The sequence below is a fragment of the Bombina bombina genome, chromosome 4 (assembly GCF_027579735.1).
Source record: "Bombina bombina isolate aBomBom1 chromosome 4, aBomBom1.pri, whole genome shotgun sequence".
NCBI classification, from domain to species: domain Eukaryota; kingdom Metazoa; phylum Chordata; class Amphibia; order Anura; family Bombinatoridae; genus Bombina; species Bombina bombina.
In genome coordinates, this window is record NC_069502.1 from 256,350,460 (window position 1) to 256,363,264 (window position 12,805).

At 37.4% G+C, this 12,805-nt stretch overlaps 1 protein-coding gene across 1 annotated transcript in view; it reads right to left on the bottom strand.

Annotated features, from left to right (window-relative positions):
• Positions 1-12,805, bottom strand: part of AGXT (alanine--glyoxylate aminotransferase) — a 49,334-nt gene that overhangs the window by 5,346 nt on the left and 31,183 nt on the right. Inside the window, exons 2-7 of the mRNA XM_053709906.1 lie at positions 12,462-12,654; positions 7,293-7,357; positions 6,704-6,804; positions 1,496-1,566; positions 1,231-1,315; positions 1,038-1,133 (exon numbers count right to left, since the gene is read on the bottom strand). Of these exons, the coding sequence (XP_053565881.1) occupies positions 1,038-1,133; positions 1,231-1,315; positions 1,496-1,566; positions 6,704-6,804; positions 7,293-7,357; positions 12,462-12,654 (611 nt within the window). The remainder of the gene's footprint in view (positions 1-1,037; positions 1,134-1,230; positions 1,316-1,495; positions 1,567-6,703; positions 6,805-7,292; positions 7,358-12,461; positions 12,655-12,805) is intronic.

Here is a 12,805-nt window from a genome sequence, read left to right on the forward strand (position 1 = left end):
TTATAAAGCAGCAGACCATCGTTTCTGGTTTGCCAGAAACGCAAGTTAAGAAGCAGCGGTCATAAGACCGCTGCTCCTTAACTAGAAAGTGGCGGACTGAAATCATCCCAATACGATAGGGATGATTGACACCCCCTGCTAGCGGCCGGTGAGCAGGGGGTGGCATTGCACAAGCTTTTAACTAGAAATGCTTGTGCAATGATAAATACCGACAGCGTATGCTGTCGGCATTTGGCGAGGTGAATCGGACATGATTCGACCAATGATAAATCTACCCCATAAACTATATGTATAACAAATGTAACATGTTATAGCTCTGGTGAAAGCTTACAGTGTCAGTGTTTAGCAGTAAACAATGCACACAAAATAGTATTTTAATAAACGTAGGGTGTGCTAACATCTGGAGGTCGGATAGTGCGGCTGTGCAAAATCCCTCACATATATATACTGTATACATGTGTGTGTGTTTATTATTTAAAAAATGTGTTAACAGTGATTTAAAGGGATATGGTATATGACAAGGTGTTGGACTGGGAAGGGCTCAAAGGTGTATATATATATATATATATATATATATATATATATATATATATATAGTTATCTATCTATATATACTGTATATGTGTGTGAGAGAATATATGTGTGTGTTTATATAATAAAATTCTAAACATACTGGCCCCCATTTCAAATAGCCCTAGCATCATCCTACCACCTGCTTAAATTAAGCTTAACTGCAACCACCCTTTTACTGCTAGTAACCCTGGCTCCCTACATGATAGGTATACCATTTAGGGCATATTGTAAGTACCTTAGTATTGTTGCAAACTCACATTTTGCATACAGTGCATATAAGTACTCTTGAATACTATTAGAATTTTAATATTTATTGTCACGTTTTCAGTGCCTTTGATTTTGAATACTTTGATCGTGATTATTCTTAAACATGGCAGGAATCATAACTTTTGTTCACTTTAAGTATTATTCCATACTAAGAGCAACATTACACTTGCATACTGTGAATATTGTTACTTCCTCACATTCTTGGTTTCCCATCACAGCCCCAGTAGTTTGCCAGCCAGGTCAGGTCCACATACAATGAAGGTGGCTTTGTCTTTCGGTTGAAAATCTTCTTACTATTAAGAAAAAATATTATTTTCTTTGTGTTAGAAAAGCCTGAAATTTTCTTCTACCATAAAAATCACTATTCAGTTCTATATTATTGCCACTTACCTTGCTGCTTCACTAAAGGAGATTGGTGCGGTGCCTGGTGGTGCATTTAATACTTTCTGAGACCCAGAATATAAGATGTCAATCCCTAGGATAATGAGGAGAGCATTTAAAGTCAATTAGAGATACTGTGGCGTTATCAGTGATATAGCTGAGTGTGAACTAACCATAGTGTGGCAATGTAGGAAATGTGCAAGGAGAACAGAATGTGAGCAACCTTAAAGTGAATAGAGCTGGTGTATTGCTTAAGATGGGAAATAACACTCACCCTGCTTGTCCATATATATGGGAGCCCCTCCTAAAGATGCCACAGAGTCTACCAGAAGGAGGCAGTTGTATCTAGGTTAAACACAAAATAAGTCATCATTAGAATATGAGACCCTTTTTTAACCAATCAGTGCATACTGCATAAAATCCATACAGAGGGCCATAGGGCCAAACCCACCTACAAAAAGGATCTGTTATTAAATTACTGAATTAATGTTGAGTCTTTTATACTATTTCAGTCAGCTTAATACTGTTTACCCGGGGCACGGTACCTTTGCTTCCCTCCGTTACACTAAAACTCACCACTCATGTGTGGTTACTGTGGCAACCTCAACCTAACTGATAAATATCACCCTTTTAAAATTGTGTTGAAAAGACATTTTATAGGAGAATATGTATATTTATTTTGTACATAAAATAACCTCATGAATTTATCTTAGTAAAGCAATTCTCTACTTTGCTTTATGACCAATATGATCTTTATTCTCTACAAATAAATGAAATAATGTTATGCTGTAAACTTATTTACATTTTGTGAAAATATCTTTAAAATTATTATAATATTATGGTGTTAAAACATATTTAAAACTTTTATATTTTTAGAAAAATTTGCGTTGGATGGGATGCACCCTTTGACAGCCTCTTGAATATTGTTTATTGGATCCAAAGTCCACCAAATACACTCCAGCTTCTCTGGGAACTACAGTTTTCATTACATTTCATAAATTACAGGAAAAGCAGACAAAATAAGTTTTTATTTTGTTTTTTTGTGTGTAATTATTTAGTTTAGGTGGAACTCAATTTTGAGTTTATTGTTTCTTTAGTTGCGTCTGATTTGTGATATTCAATTAAAGGGACACTGAACCCAAATTTTTCATTTTGTAATTCAGAAAGAGCATGCAATTTTAAGCAACTTTCTAATTTTCTCCTATTATCAATTTTTCTTCGTTCTCTTGCTATCATTATTTGAAAAAGAAGGCATCTAAGCTTTTTTTTGGTTTCCGTACTCTGGACAGCACTTTTTTATTGGTGGATGAATTTATCCACCAATCAGCAAGGACAACCCAGGTTGTTCACCAAAAATGGGCCGGCATCTAAACTTACATTCTTGCATTTCAAATAAAGATACCAAGAGAATGAAGAAAATTTGATAATAGGAGTAAATTAGAAAGTTGCTTAAAATTTCATGCTCAATCTGAATCACGAAAGAAAATGTTTGGGTACAGTGTCCCTTTAAGTGCCATTAGTGTGCCCAAATAAAAGTGTAGGCAGTCACTTTTTCTTCTTTGCTGTTAATAAATGGGTTTGGGATTTTCTTAAACTAATGTAAGTTACAAAGGTAACAGTAAATACAGGCTGAGCCAGTATAACTATCAGCTCCATTGTGATTCTGCCATAATATGGAAAAAAAATTCTGCTGAACTTGTAATATTCTATAAAATATCATAATACAATTATCACCTGTTACCTGTAATCTGTGTAAAGACTAATATAGCAATAATTATTATTTGTGTTAGTTCATCTTATTAGAGTTATTAGTAATCTTCAGCAAGAAACAGATTAACAAAATCATTTCTTGATGCCACCACTTATTTTTGACTATTAAACAACTGGACGTAGCTCTTTAGTGTGGCAGATGGTACTACAAATCAGATGCAATTAAAGGGACATGAAACACAAATCTTTTCTTTCATGATTTTGAAAGATTATGCCATTTTAAACAGTTTTCTAATGTACTTCTATTATCTAATTTGCTTCATTGTCTTGATATCCTTTGCTGAAAACCATATCTAGATAGGCTCAGTAGCTGCTAATTTGTGGCTGCACATAGATGCCTCATGTGATTGGCTCACTCATGTGCATTGCTATTTCTTCAACAAAGGATATCTATAGAATGAAGCAAATCAGATAACAGAATTAAATTGGAATGTTGTTTAAAATTGTATTCTCCACCTGAACCATGAAAAAATCTTGGTTTAGTGTCCCTTTAAATGTGTGGACTCCCTATGTCAAAGATATAATTTTTTTTTGCTATTGCTTGTTAAAATTTATTTAGCCCAAAACACCAAATGTTGAATAATTTGTATTTACTTTTGTATATTACCTTTATAACAATAATAAAGTTTATTTTTTTCTTTTGTTCTTTCTTTCTCCTTGACCAGAAAGAAATGACTCATCCTTAGAGAGTTGCTGCCTATAGTGATATTGCGAATTGTTCGCCGGAGAATAGTTCACGGCGAACATAGCTTTATCGCGTTCACCACGGCGGGTAAACATATGCGATGTTCGATCCGCCCCCTATTCGTCATCATTGAGTAAACTTTGACCCTGTATCTCACAGTCTGCAGACACATTCCAGCCAATCAGCAGCAGACACTCCCTCTCAGACCCTCCCAGCTCCTGGACAGCAGCCATTTTAGATTCATTCGGAAGCTGCTTTCTTAGTGAGAGGAGGGACAGTGTAGCTGCTGCTGATTTAATAGGGAAATTGATAGCTAGGCTAGTGTATTCAGTGTCCACTACAGTCCTGAAGGACTCATCTGATCTCTGCTGTAAGGACAGCACCCCAAAAAGCCCTTTTTAGGGCTGTTTTTTTTTCTTGTGTAATCTAATTGCAGTTGCCTGCCAGCGTGTGTGTCAGGCTCACAGCGTATACTGTGCCCACTTGCCCAGTGCCACCACTCATATCTGGTGTAACAGTAGTGTAAATAATTTATAAAAAAAAAACTTTTTTGACTGTGAAACATCAGTCCGCTAGTGTAATCTAATTGCAGTTGCCTGCCTGCCAGCGTGTGTGCCAGGCCCACTTGCCCAGTGCCACCACTCTTATCTGGTGTAACAGTAGTGTAAATAATTTAAAAAAACAAAACTTTTTTGACTGTGAAACATCAGTCTGCTAGTTTAATCTAATAACAGTTGCCTGCCTGCTAGCGTGTGTGCCAGCCAGGCCCACTTGCCTGTGAAAGGACAGCACCCCATCAGTCCGCTAGTGTAATCTAATTGCAGTTGCCTGCCTGCCAGTGTGTGTGTCAGGCTCACAGCGTATACTGTGCCCACTTGCCCAGTGCCACCACTCATATCTGGTGTAACAGTAGTGTAAATAATTTAAAAAAAAAAAAACTTTTTTGACTGTGAAACATCAGTCTGCTAGTGTAATCTAATTGCAGTTGCCTGCCTGCTAGCATGTGTGCCAGGCCCACTTGCCCAGTGCCACCACTCATATCTGGTGTAACAGTAGTGTCCCAAATTTGAAGTAGGAGGACCGACCAAGCATCTTTTTCCATCTCCCAGTTCCTAAAATCCATGCCATATACACGTCCCCTGGTGCCGCAACTGCCTCTGGGAATCTTACCATGGGTCCCAGACCGCACATCTTGTAATTCTCTGTCTGGGAAATTATATATCTATCAAATCTATCTATTTATCTATCAAATCTATCTATCTATCTATCTATCGTATCTATCAAATGTATATTGCATCTATTGATCTATCTATCTAATCTATGTATCTATGTATCTATCTATCTCGTGGTTGTGCAAATGGACTGTTTGCGGTTGTTTGCGGTGCGTTAAACGGGGAGTTTGGTCTGTCACTGTGAAGCGGGCGTAACCCTTACACTACCTGATCGATACAACATCATACCTGATGTTTTAAAGCACGTTATTCCAAACAATTTAGGAATGTTAGGTGATTTATGCCCTTTATGGATTAAAACCAGACTCTGCATCAACTATGTAATTTTCTGTGGGAGTTTTGCCATGGATCTCCCTCCGGCATGCCACAGTCCAGGTGTTAGTCCCCTTGAAACAACTTTTCCATCACTATTGTGGCCAGAAAGAGTCCCTGTGGGTTTTAAAAGCCGTTCGCGAACAGTTGCGGAAGTTCGAGTCCGCCGTTCGCGAACGGAAAATTTTCAGTTTGCGACATCACTAGCTGCCTACTTATGGTGGGAGTTGTGCAGGAAGTTACATCTTCCCTGCAGCAATGAGCACCTGAGAACTTGACTAAGTGCTGCTGCCCCATATGCTGATGATGGTTATCAGCTTGTTTAAATTTATAAATGTAACACATATAAATGTAACACATATAAATGTGACACATATAAATGTAAATCTTAGCCCCCTACGATCCAAGAATGTCCTGCTCCTTGCATCTTCTAGTATTACCTCTTCCCATGCTAGACTGCAGGACTTCTCTTGTGCTGCACCTACCTTCGGGAACGCTCTTCCTCGCACTGTCAGACTTTTCCCCTAATTTGTCTTTTTTTAAACGCTCTCTAAAGACATTTTTGTTCAGGGAAAGCCTACCACCTAACTCAGTTATAAATGTATTCTGCTTACCTAATAATTGCCCTCATCTATCTCTGTATTAACATCATTCTCACCCTTGCAGTCCTCACCTCCTGTTTACCACCCTCCTACCCTTCTAGATTTCTAGATTGTAAGTTCCCACAGGAATAGTGCACTCAATTTCTCCTGTATTTGTCAGTCAAAGTTTGTCTTGTCTCTCACAGGTATTGACTTATTGTTTTACCTCAATCAATTGTACCCATGTACAGTGCTGCGGAATATGTTAAAGCTTTATAAATAAAGTACAATAATAATAATAATAAATAAATTACGGCTTGTATAAAAGTAGGCTTTGTGCATAGAACAAGAGATGTCTTGAAAACCTTGTAAACCTTAATGAGGTGCTGACTATGGGTGTTCCAGTGCAACCCAGAGGTGTGTCTAGATATTTTACACCCTTGTGAAGTATCTCAAGTATCTCAATTCATGATCCTGGTATGTTTTTTTGCCCCTCCCCCTTTTTCAAGTTTTCTTTAGTACATATGACAAAGTGAATTGCTTTATCTGGGGTGATTTTTATTTTCATTTTTATTAATTTGTTATGTAATATACTGAACATATTATAGTGATACTGGCAACCTTCACAATGGAGCTCATGCCATGCACTGAGAGGTGAACAGTTAGGAGATAGATTTCATTGATTAAAATGAAAGGTCACACACAACTATCGGATGTTACAAGGGCTGGGTACAAATCTCTTTCAACTGCACAATTTTCAAATGGGTTATATTGAATCTAAGTCATTGTATCACTAAGTTATGTAGCATTTATGTTTTTGTGCCTAACTCTAAAATATTGTTCTTAACAAATGCAAATCATGTAAAATATGTTTCCTCTCTTGATGGCATTTGAGCACCTACCGGTGACACAGCTCTCCTATACCATCCAAGGGTTGCACCACTCCGCTGGATGACTCTCCGTGGGTGATAAAGAACAGACAGGGCTTGTGCTCTGCTAAAGCCTGAAACCAAAGAAAAAGGAAGGAATTGTAAGAATAACACCACACACAGCTATGGTTGTGCATAATGAGTAATATTTCTGTATACACCTTAAAGTCAATAAGGTTGTCCCAAGACCCATATCTTATAAATCAGATTGTAATGCAGTATTTATTCATTCACACCTCTCTTTAAACTAGTGCCTTGGACATGTGAAAAGTGCACTACCTTGTAAGGCCAGAGCAGCCAACACCTGGGATGCAAAAGTAATAAATGGAGATGCATGGTACCCCCACCTCTTTAACTTGCATAGAAATGTAACAAGCTCATACAGACCTGTCTATAAGTAATTCCTTAATTTTAACATTTATCAAAGCCCCAGAACTTATGTGACTCAGATTTTAGATTGATTGATAAGAGGTCTCTATGTATTACATTCATACCCATGCATGATCTATAAATGTATTCAGGTCTGGAAACTATTTAACACAAACACAATCAAGCTCCTTACCTTTTCTACGTCTTTTAATGTGAAGCCCTCACCAGGTGGCTTTATTAGCCGATGCACATCAGCACCTGAAAAAACATACAAAGAAGCAGCAACTGTAAAGACCTGGTGTGATACTGAATTACAATTACTGCTAACTGACAGAGCCATCACTTATATGTAAGTGAACCAAAGTTTGTATGAAACATGTGTTGTTTGTAAAATTTTAATTACTTGACCAAAAAACTGGCAGTAAAATTAAATTTAGATATCAAGCAGTGCAAACATACATACAATATTTTATCTTTAACTATAGCCATGATAAATTGGCTGTGTGTGTACCTACATCTAGGGCTAAATTTGTGATACATCAAAGTAAAGAGCTGTCTAGAGGCATTGTCATTCAGAAGGGCACCTGTCAAGCGATGGTACAGTCTACACATATTGTCTTACGTACTGTGTACAGGAAACCTGACTGTCAGTACTGCCATGCAGAATGCACTTGGTAATTCATTATAAGGCCATATTTCTTATAAGAGAATGTAGGCAGCTGTCAAAGGGGGCATTTCTCAGAGGAATTCCTTTATGACTAGTCAAGGTTTTGCTATAAACTCACTATCATTACATGTTCTGTGTTCTGCATACAGATATGCCCAGTACAATCAGAAACTTTACTGAAGAATGGAGTAGTATATTTATATATTGCCATGCTCTAGGTATTGGGGAATCTGCTGCCCATGTCTCTAACAGAATATTTACCAACTGGAGGTCAGAGACCTATGGAGGAGTCATGAACCCCATTTAAGAAGAAGGAATCGTTGACTTGTAATACAATGAGGGCTAGACTACAAGTAAGGCGCAAACGTTTTTGCACAAGTGATATCGTGTTATTGCGTCCCATTTTTAATTGCGCTGATATTACAAGTTGAGCGAAATTACGCTTCAATCCTTACCGCGATCTCTGAGCAGTAGTTAACTGTTTTCCGAAAATAAAAAGTTGCACAAAACACTTAAAAAATATATTACAAAGTACAGTTACAATCATAATAACACTGTTATAAGGGCTCAAAGATATGAGATATCGGGCGTTAGAAAAAAAAGGCAGGCAAAGGGCTTTAACATTGAAATACATATATACTTGTATATGTATATATATATATATTGTATATTGTATAGGAGCTCTATATGGCAGAAGTTTTACAAGAATCTTATCTATTTGCAATAGCACTAGATAGCAGCACTATTCCCTGTCATGCAGTGCTCCAGACACCTACCCAGGTAACTCTTCAACACAAAATACCATAGGAGTAAATTGGAAACTTTTTTTAAAATTGTATGCTCTGTCTGAATCATAAAATAATTTTGGGGGATTCATGTCCCTTTAATGGGAACAGAAAACAGTGTAGAGAAGGGGAGAGTAATGGGTATGGATTGAGAGAGGGCATAAAAAAAGGAACAAATGAGTAAGTGAGGAGCAATGGAAAATGGGAGAGAGAGCTTGACAAAGAGATAGGTGGATAGAGAGATGTGGGAGGAGAGACATAAATAAGGAAGGAAGTAATGAATGAAGGCTGAAGTGGTATATCATGGAGAGACAGCTGAAAGCTCATCTGTATAACTGACAATGTAATATCTACTTTCCATCCCAGCTGCAAGTTGTACTTCCCTGTAGTCACAACAAAAGTCTACCTTGAGTTTAATAAGTTTAATAAAAACTTTTGTTGTTGCTACTGGTTAGCCTGTGCAGTATTTGTATTGTTGACTGAGTAGGAAGAAGTATTAAAGGGACATTAAACCCAACATTTTTCTTTCATGAGTCAGCTAGAGGATGCAATTTTAAACAACATTCCAATTTACTTCTATTATCTAATCTGCTTCATTCTTTAGATATCCGTTGTTGAAGAAATAGCAATGCACAAAGGTGAGCCAATCACACGAGGCACCTATGTGCAGCCACCAATCGGCAGCTACTGTTTCTATTTAGATATGCTTTTCAGCAAAGGATATCAAGAGAATGAAGCAAATTAGATAATAGAAGTGTATTAGAAAGTTGTTTAAAATTGATTGTTCTATGTGAGTCATAAAAGAAAACATTTGGGTTTAATTTCCCTTTAAGAGAACATATGATCACTAAGGGGTGTAGATTTAACAAGGTTCGAATGGCCCTTGTTTCCGTGCGAGCCTTCAGGGTATCATGTCGGACAAACAATGATAAATCTACCCCTAAGTCTTTAGCAGTGTGAACAGGCAATTGAAGTAATATAACCGCATACTATATATATATATATATATATATATATATATATATATATATATATATATATATATATATATATATATATATATATATATACAGGGAGTGCAGAATTATTAGGCAAGTTGTATTTTTGAGGATTAATTTTATTATTGAACAACAACCATGTTCTCAATGAACCCAAAAAACTCATTAATATCAAAGCTGAATAGTTTTGGAAGTAGTTTTTAGTTTGTTTTTAGTTATAGCTATTTTAGGGGGATATCTGTGTGTGCAGGTGACTATTACTGTGCATAATTATTAGGCAACTTAACAAAAAACAAATATATACCCATTTCAATTATTTATTTTTACCAGTGAAACCAATATAACATCTCAACATTCACAAATATACATTTCTGACATTCAAAAACAAAACAAAAACAAATCAGTGACCAATATAGCCACCTTTCTTTGCAAAAACACTCAAAAGCCTGCCATCCATGGATTCTGTCAGTGTTTTGATCTGTTCACCATCAACATTGCGTGCAGCAGCAACCACAGCCTCCCAGACACTGTTCAGAGAGGTGTACTGTTTTCCCTCCTTGTAAATCTCACATTTGATGATGGACCACAGGTTCTCAATGGGGTTCAGATCAGGTGAACAAGGAGGCCATGTCATTAGATTTTCTTCTTTTATATCCTTTCTTGCCAGCCACGCTGTGGAGTACTTGGACGCGTGTGATGGAGCATTGTCCTGCATGAAAATCATGTTTTTCTTGAAGGATGCAGGCTTCTTCCTGTACAACTGCTTGAAGAAGGTGTCTTCCAGAAACTGGCAGTAGGACTGGGAGTTGAGCTTGACTCCATCCTCAACCCGAAAAGGCCCCACAAGCTCATCTTTGATGATACCAGCCCAAACCAGTACTCCACCTCCACCTTGCTGGCGGGAGTCGGACTGGAGCTCTCTGCCCTTTACCAATCCAGCCACGGGCCCATCCATCTGGCCCATCAAGACTTACTCTCATTTCATCAGTCCATAAAACCTTAGAAAAATCAGTCTTGAGATATTTCTTGGCCCAGTCTTGACGTTTCAGCTTGTGTGTCTTGTTCAGTGGTGGTCGTCTTTCAGCCTTTCTTACCTTGGCCATGTCTCTGAGTATTGCACACCTTGTGCTTTTGGGCACTCCAGTGATGTTGCAGCTCTGAAATATGGCCAAACTGGTGGCAAGTGGCATCTTGGCAGCTGCACGCTTGACTTTTCTCAGTTCATGGGCAGTTATTTTGCGCCTTGGTTTTTCCACACGCTTCTTGCGACCCTGTTGACTATTTTGAATGAAACGCTTGATTGTTCGATGATCACGCTTCAGAAGCTTTCAATTTTAAGAGTGCTGCATCCCTCTGCAAGATATCTCACTATTTTTGACTTTTCTGAGCCTGTCAAGTCCTTCTTTTGACCCATTTTGCCAACGGAAAGGAAGTTGCCTAATAATTATGCACACCTGATATAGGGTGTTGATGTCATTAGACCACACCCCTTCTCATTACAGAGATGCACATCACCTAATATGCTTAATTGGTAGTAGGCTATACAGCTTGGAGTAAGCCAACATGCATAAAGAGGATGATGTGGTCAAAATACTCATTTGCCTAATAATTCTGCACACAGTGTATATATATATATATATATATATATATATATATATATATATATATAGAGTGAAGTACGTTTAGTGTCTTCCTCTGTGATAAGAGGATTAAAGGAGAATGATAGAAAATGACCCCTTATCAATCATATCATACACTTATAATATGTTATGTTTACATACTTATTTCTCTAAAGCCCAACTGTAGAAAAATATTGACAAGGAAGCAATTTTGGTACAAATGTAACTTATAAATTGATTCTTAGCAGTCTGTATATTTGTGAAGAGTTTATAACCTCTCCATGCAAGAGCAGACAGTGAAGAGCACTCAAGGTACAGAGTCCGGGCTGACCAGTTGGGAACTGACCAGGTGTGAGCGCCATTAGAATAATTATTAACTCAGTTATGGAATTACAGACTCAGCAATCCTCCTGTTATTGTGACTTCAATTTACAAAATGGCTCCTTTTTAATGTTTTACTCAATTCTTACAGCAGAAATATGTATATAAATATATATTGAAACTTACAGTTAATCACCTAGTAAAAGGAATAGGCTCTTATCAGTATATTTGTAAAATCATCATGACGTGCACATTATTTATTCCTCATTATTCTTTCTATTTGCAGCTTCAGAAGAATATTAAGAGGCCATTTATTTCCTTATTTGTTTAAAAATGTCATCAAATTAAATCACAACCTGTGTGAAGTGAATAATCTCAATCAGACCATGGTAAAAGGGTGTATAGAAAATATTTTAAACAGCTTTATAAAGATAATGGAAATATACATACACCTACTTTTAACTGTTTAATGGCAATTGTAATCTACAAAACCAAGATCAAACATAACTATAACCAAACCACTTGCGGGGGGGGGGGGGGGGCGCGAATCTCCCTTTAAGGCAAAACTATGAAAAGATAATTTTATCTTGAAGCAAAACAGTGAAAATAACACAATATCAGACCTATTCTGATGCAGTATTCACATACAAAAGCAGAATTGGCGGTCTGTTAAAGAGACAGTCTACACCAGAATGTTTGTTGTTTTAAAAGCTAGATAATCCCTTTATTACCCATTCCCTAGTTTTGCATGACCAACACAGTTATAATAATACATGTTTTACCTCTGTAATTACCTTGTATCTATGCCTCTGCAAACAGCCCCCTTATTTCAGTTCTTTAACAGACTTGCATTTTAGCCAATCAGTGCTGACTCCTAGGTAACTTCACGTGCATGAGCTCAATGTTATCAAGATAACACACATGAACTAACAACCTATTTATATTGACATAAAAACAGTCTTTTGTTCTTACCAATTCTCTCAGCAATATCAGCTGCTCTCTCCCCCCATATTCCATTTACAGCCACAAGAAACACATCCCCTTTCTCCAATACATTAAACAGAGCTGCCTCCATAGCACAGTGTCCGGAACCACTCACGGCCAATGTCAGGGTGTTCTGCGTCTGGAAGGCGTAATGTATGCCCTGCTTAATATTGTCCATTATCTGCAGGGGAAAGAGTTAGAGGAGAATGGAATTAGGATGAAATAGAGATAAAGGAGAATGGTAGAAGAAGGAGGAGATCCCTAAAAAGTGCAGTGGAAACATAGACTGGCATGTATAGAAAACAGTATCTCACAGTATATTCATGTTCTAG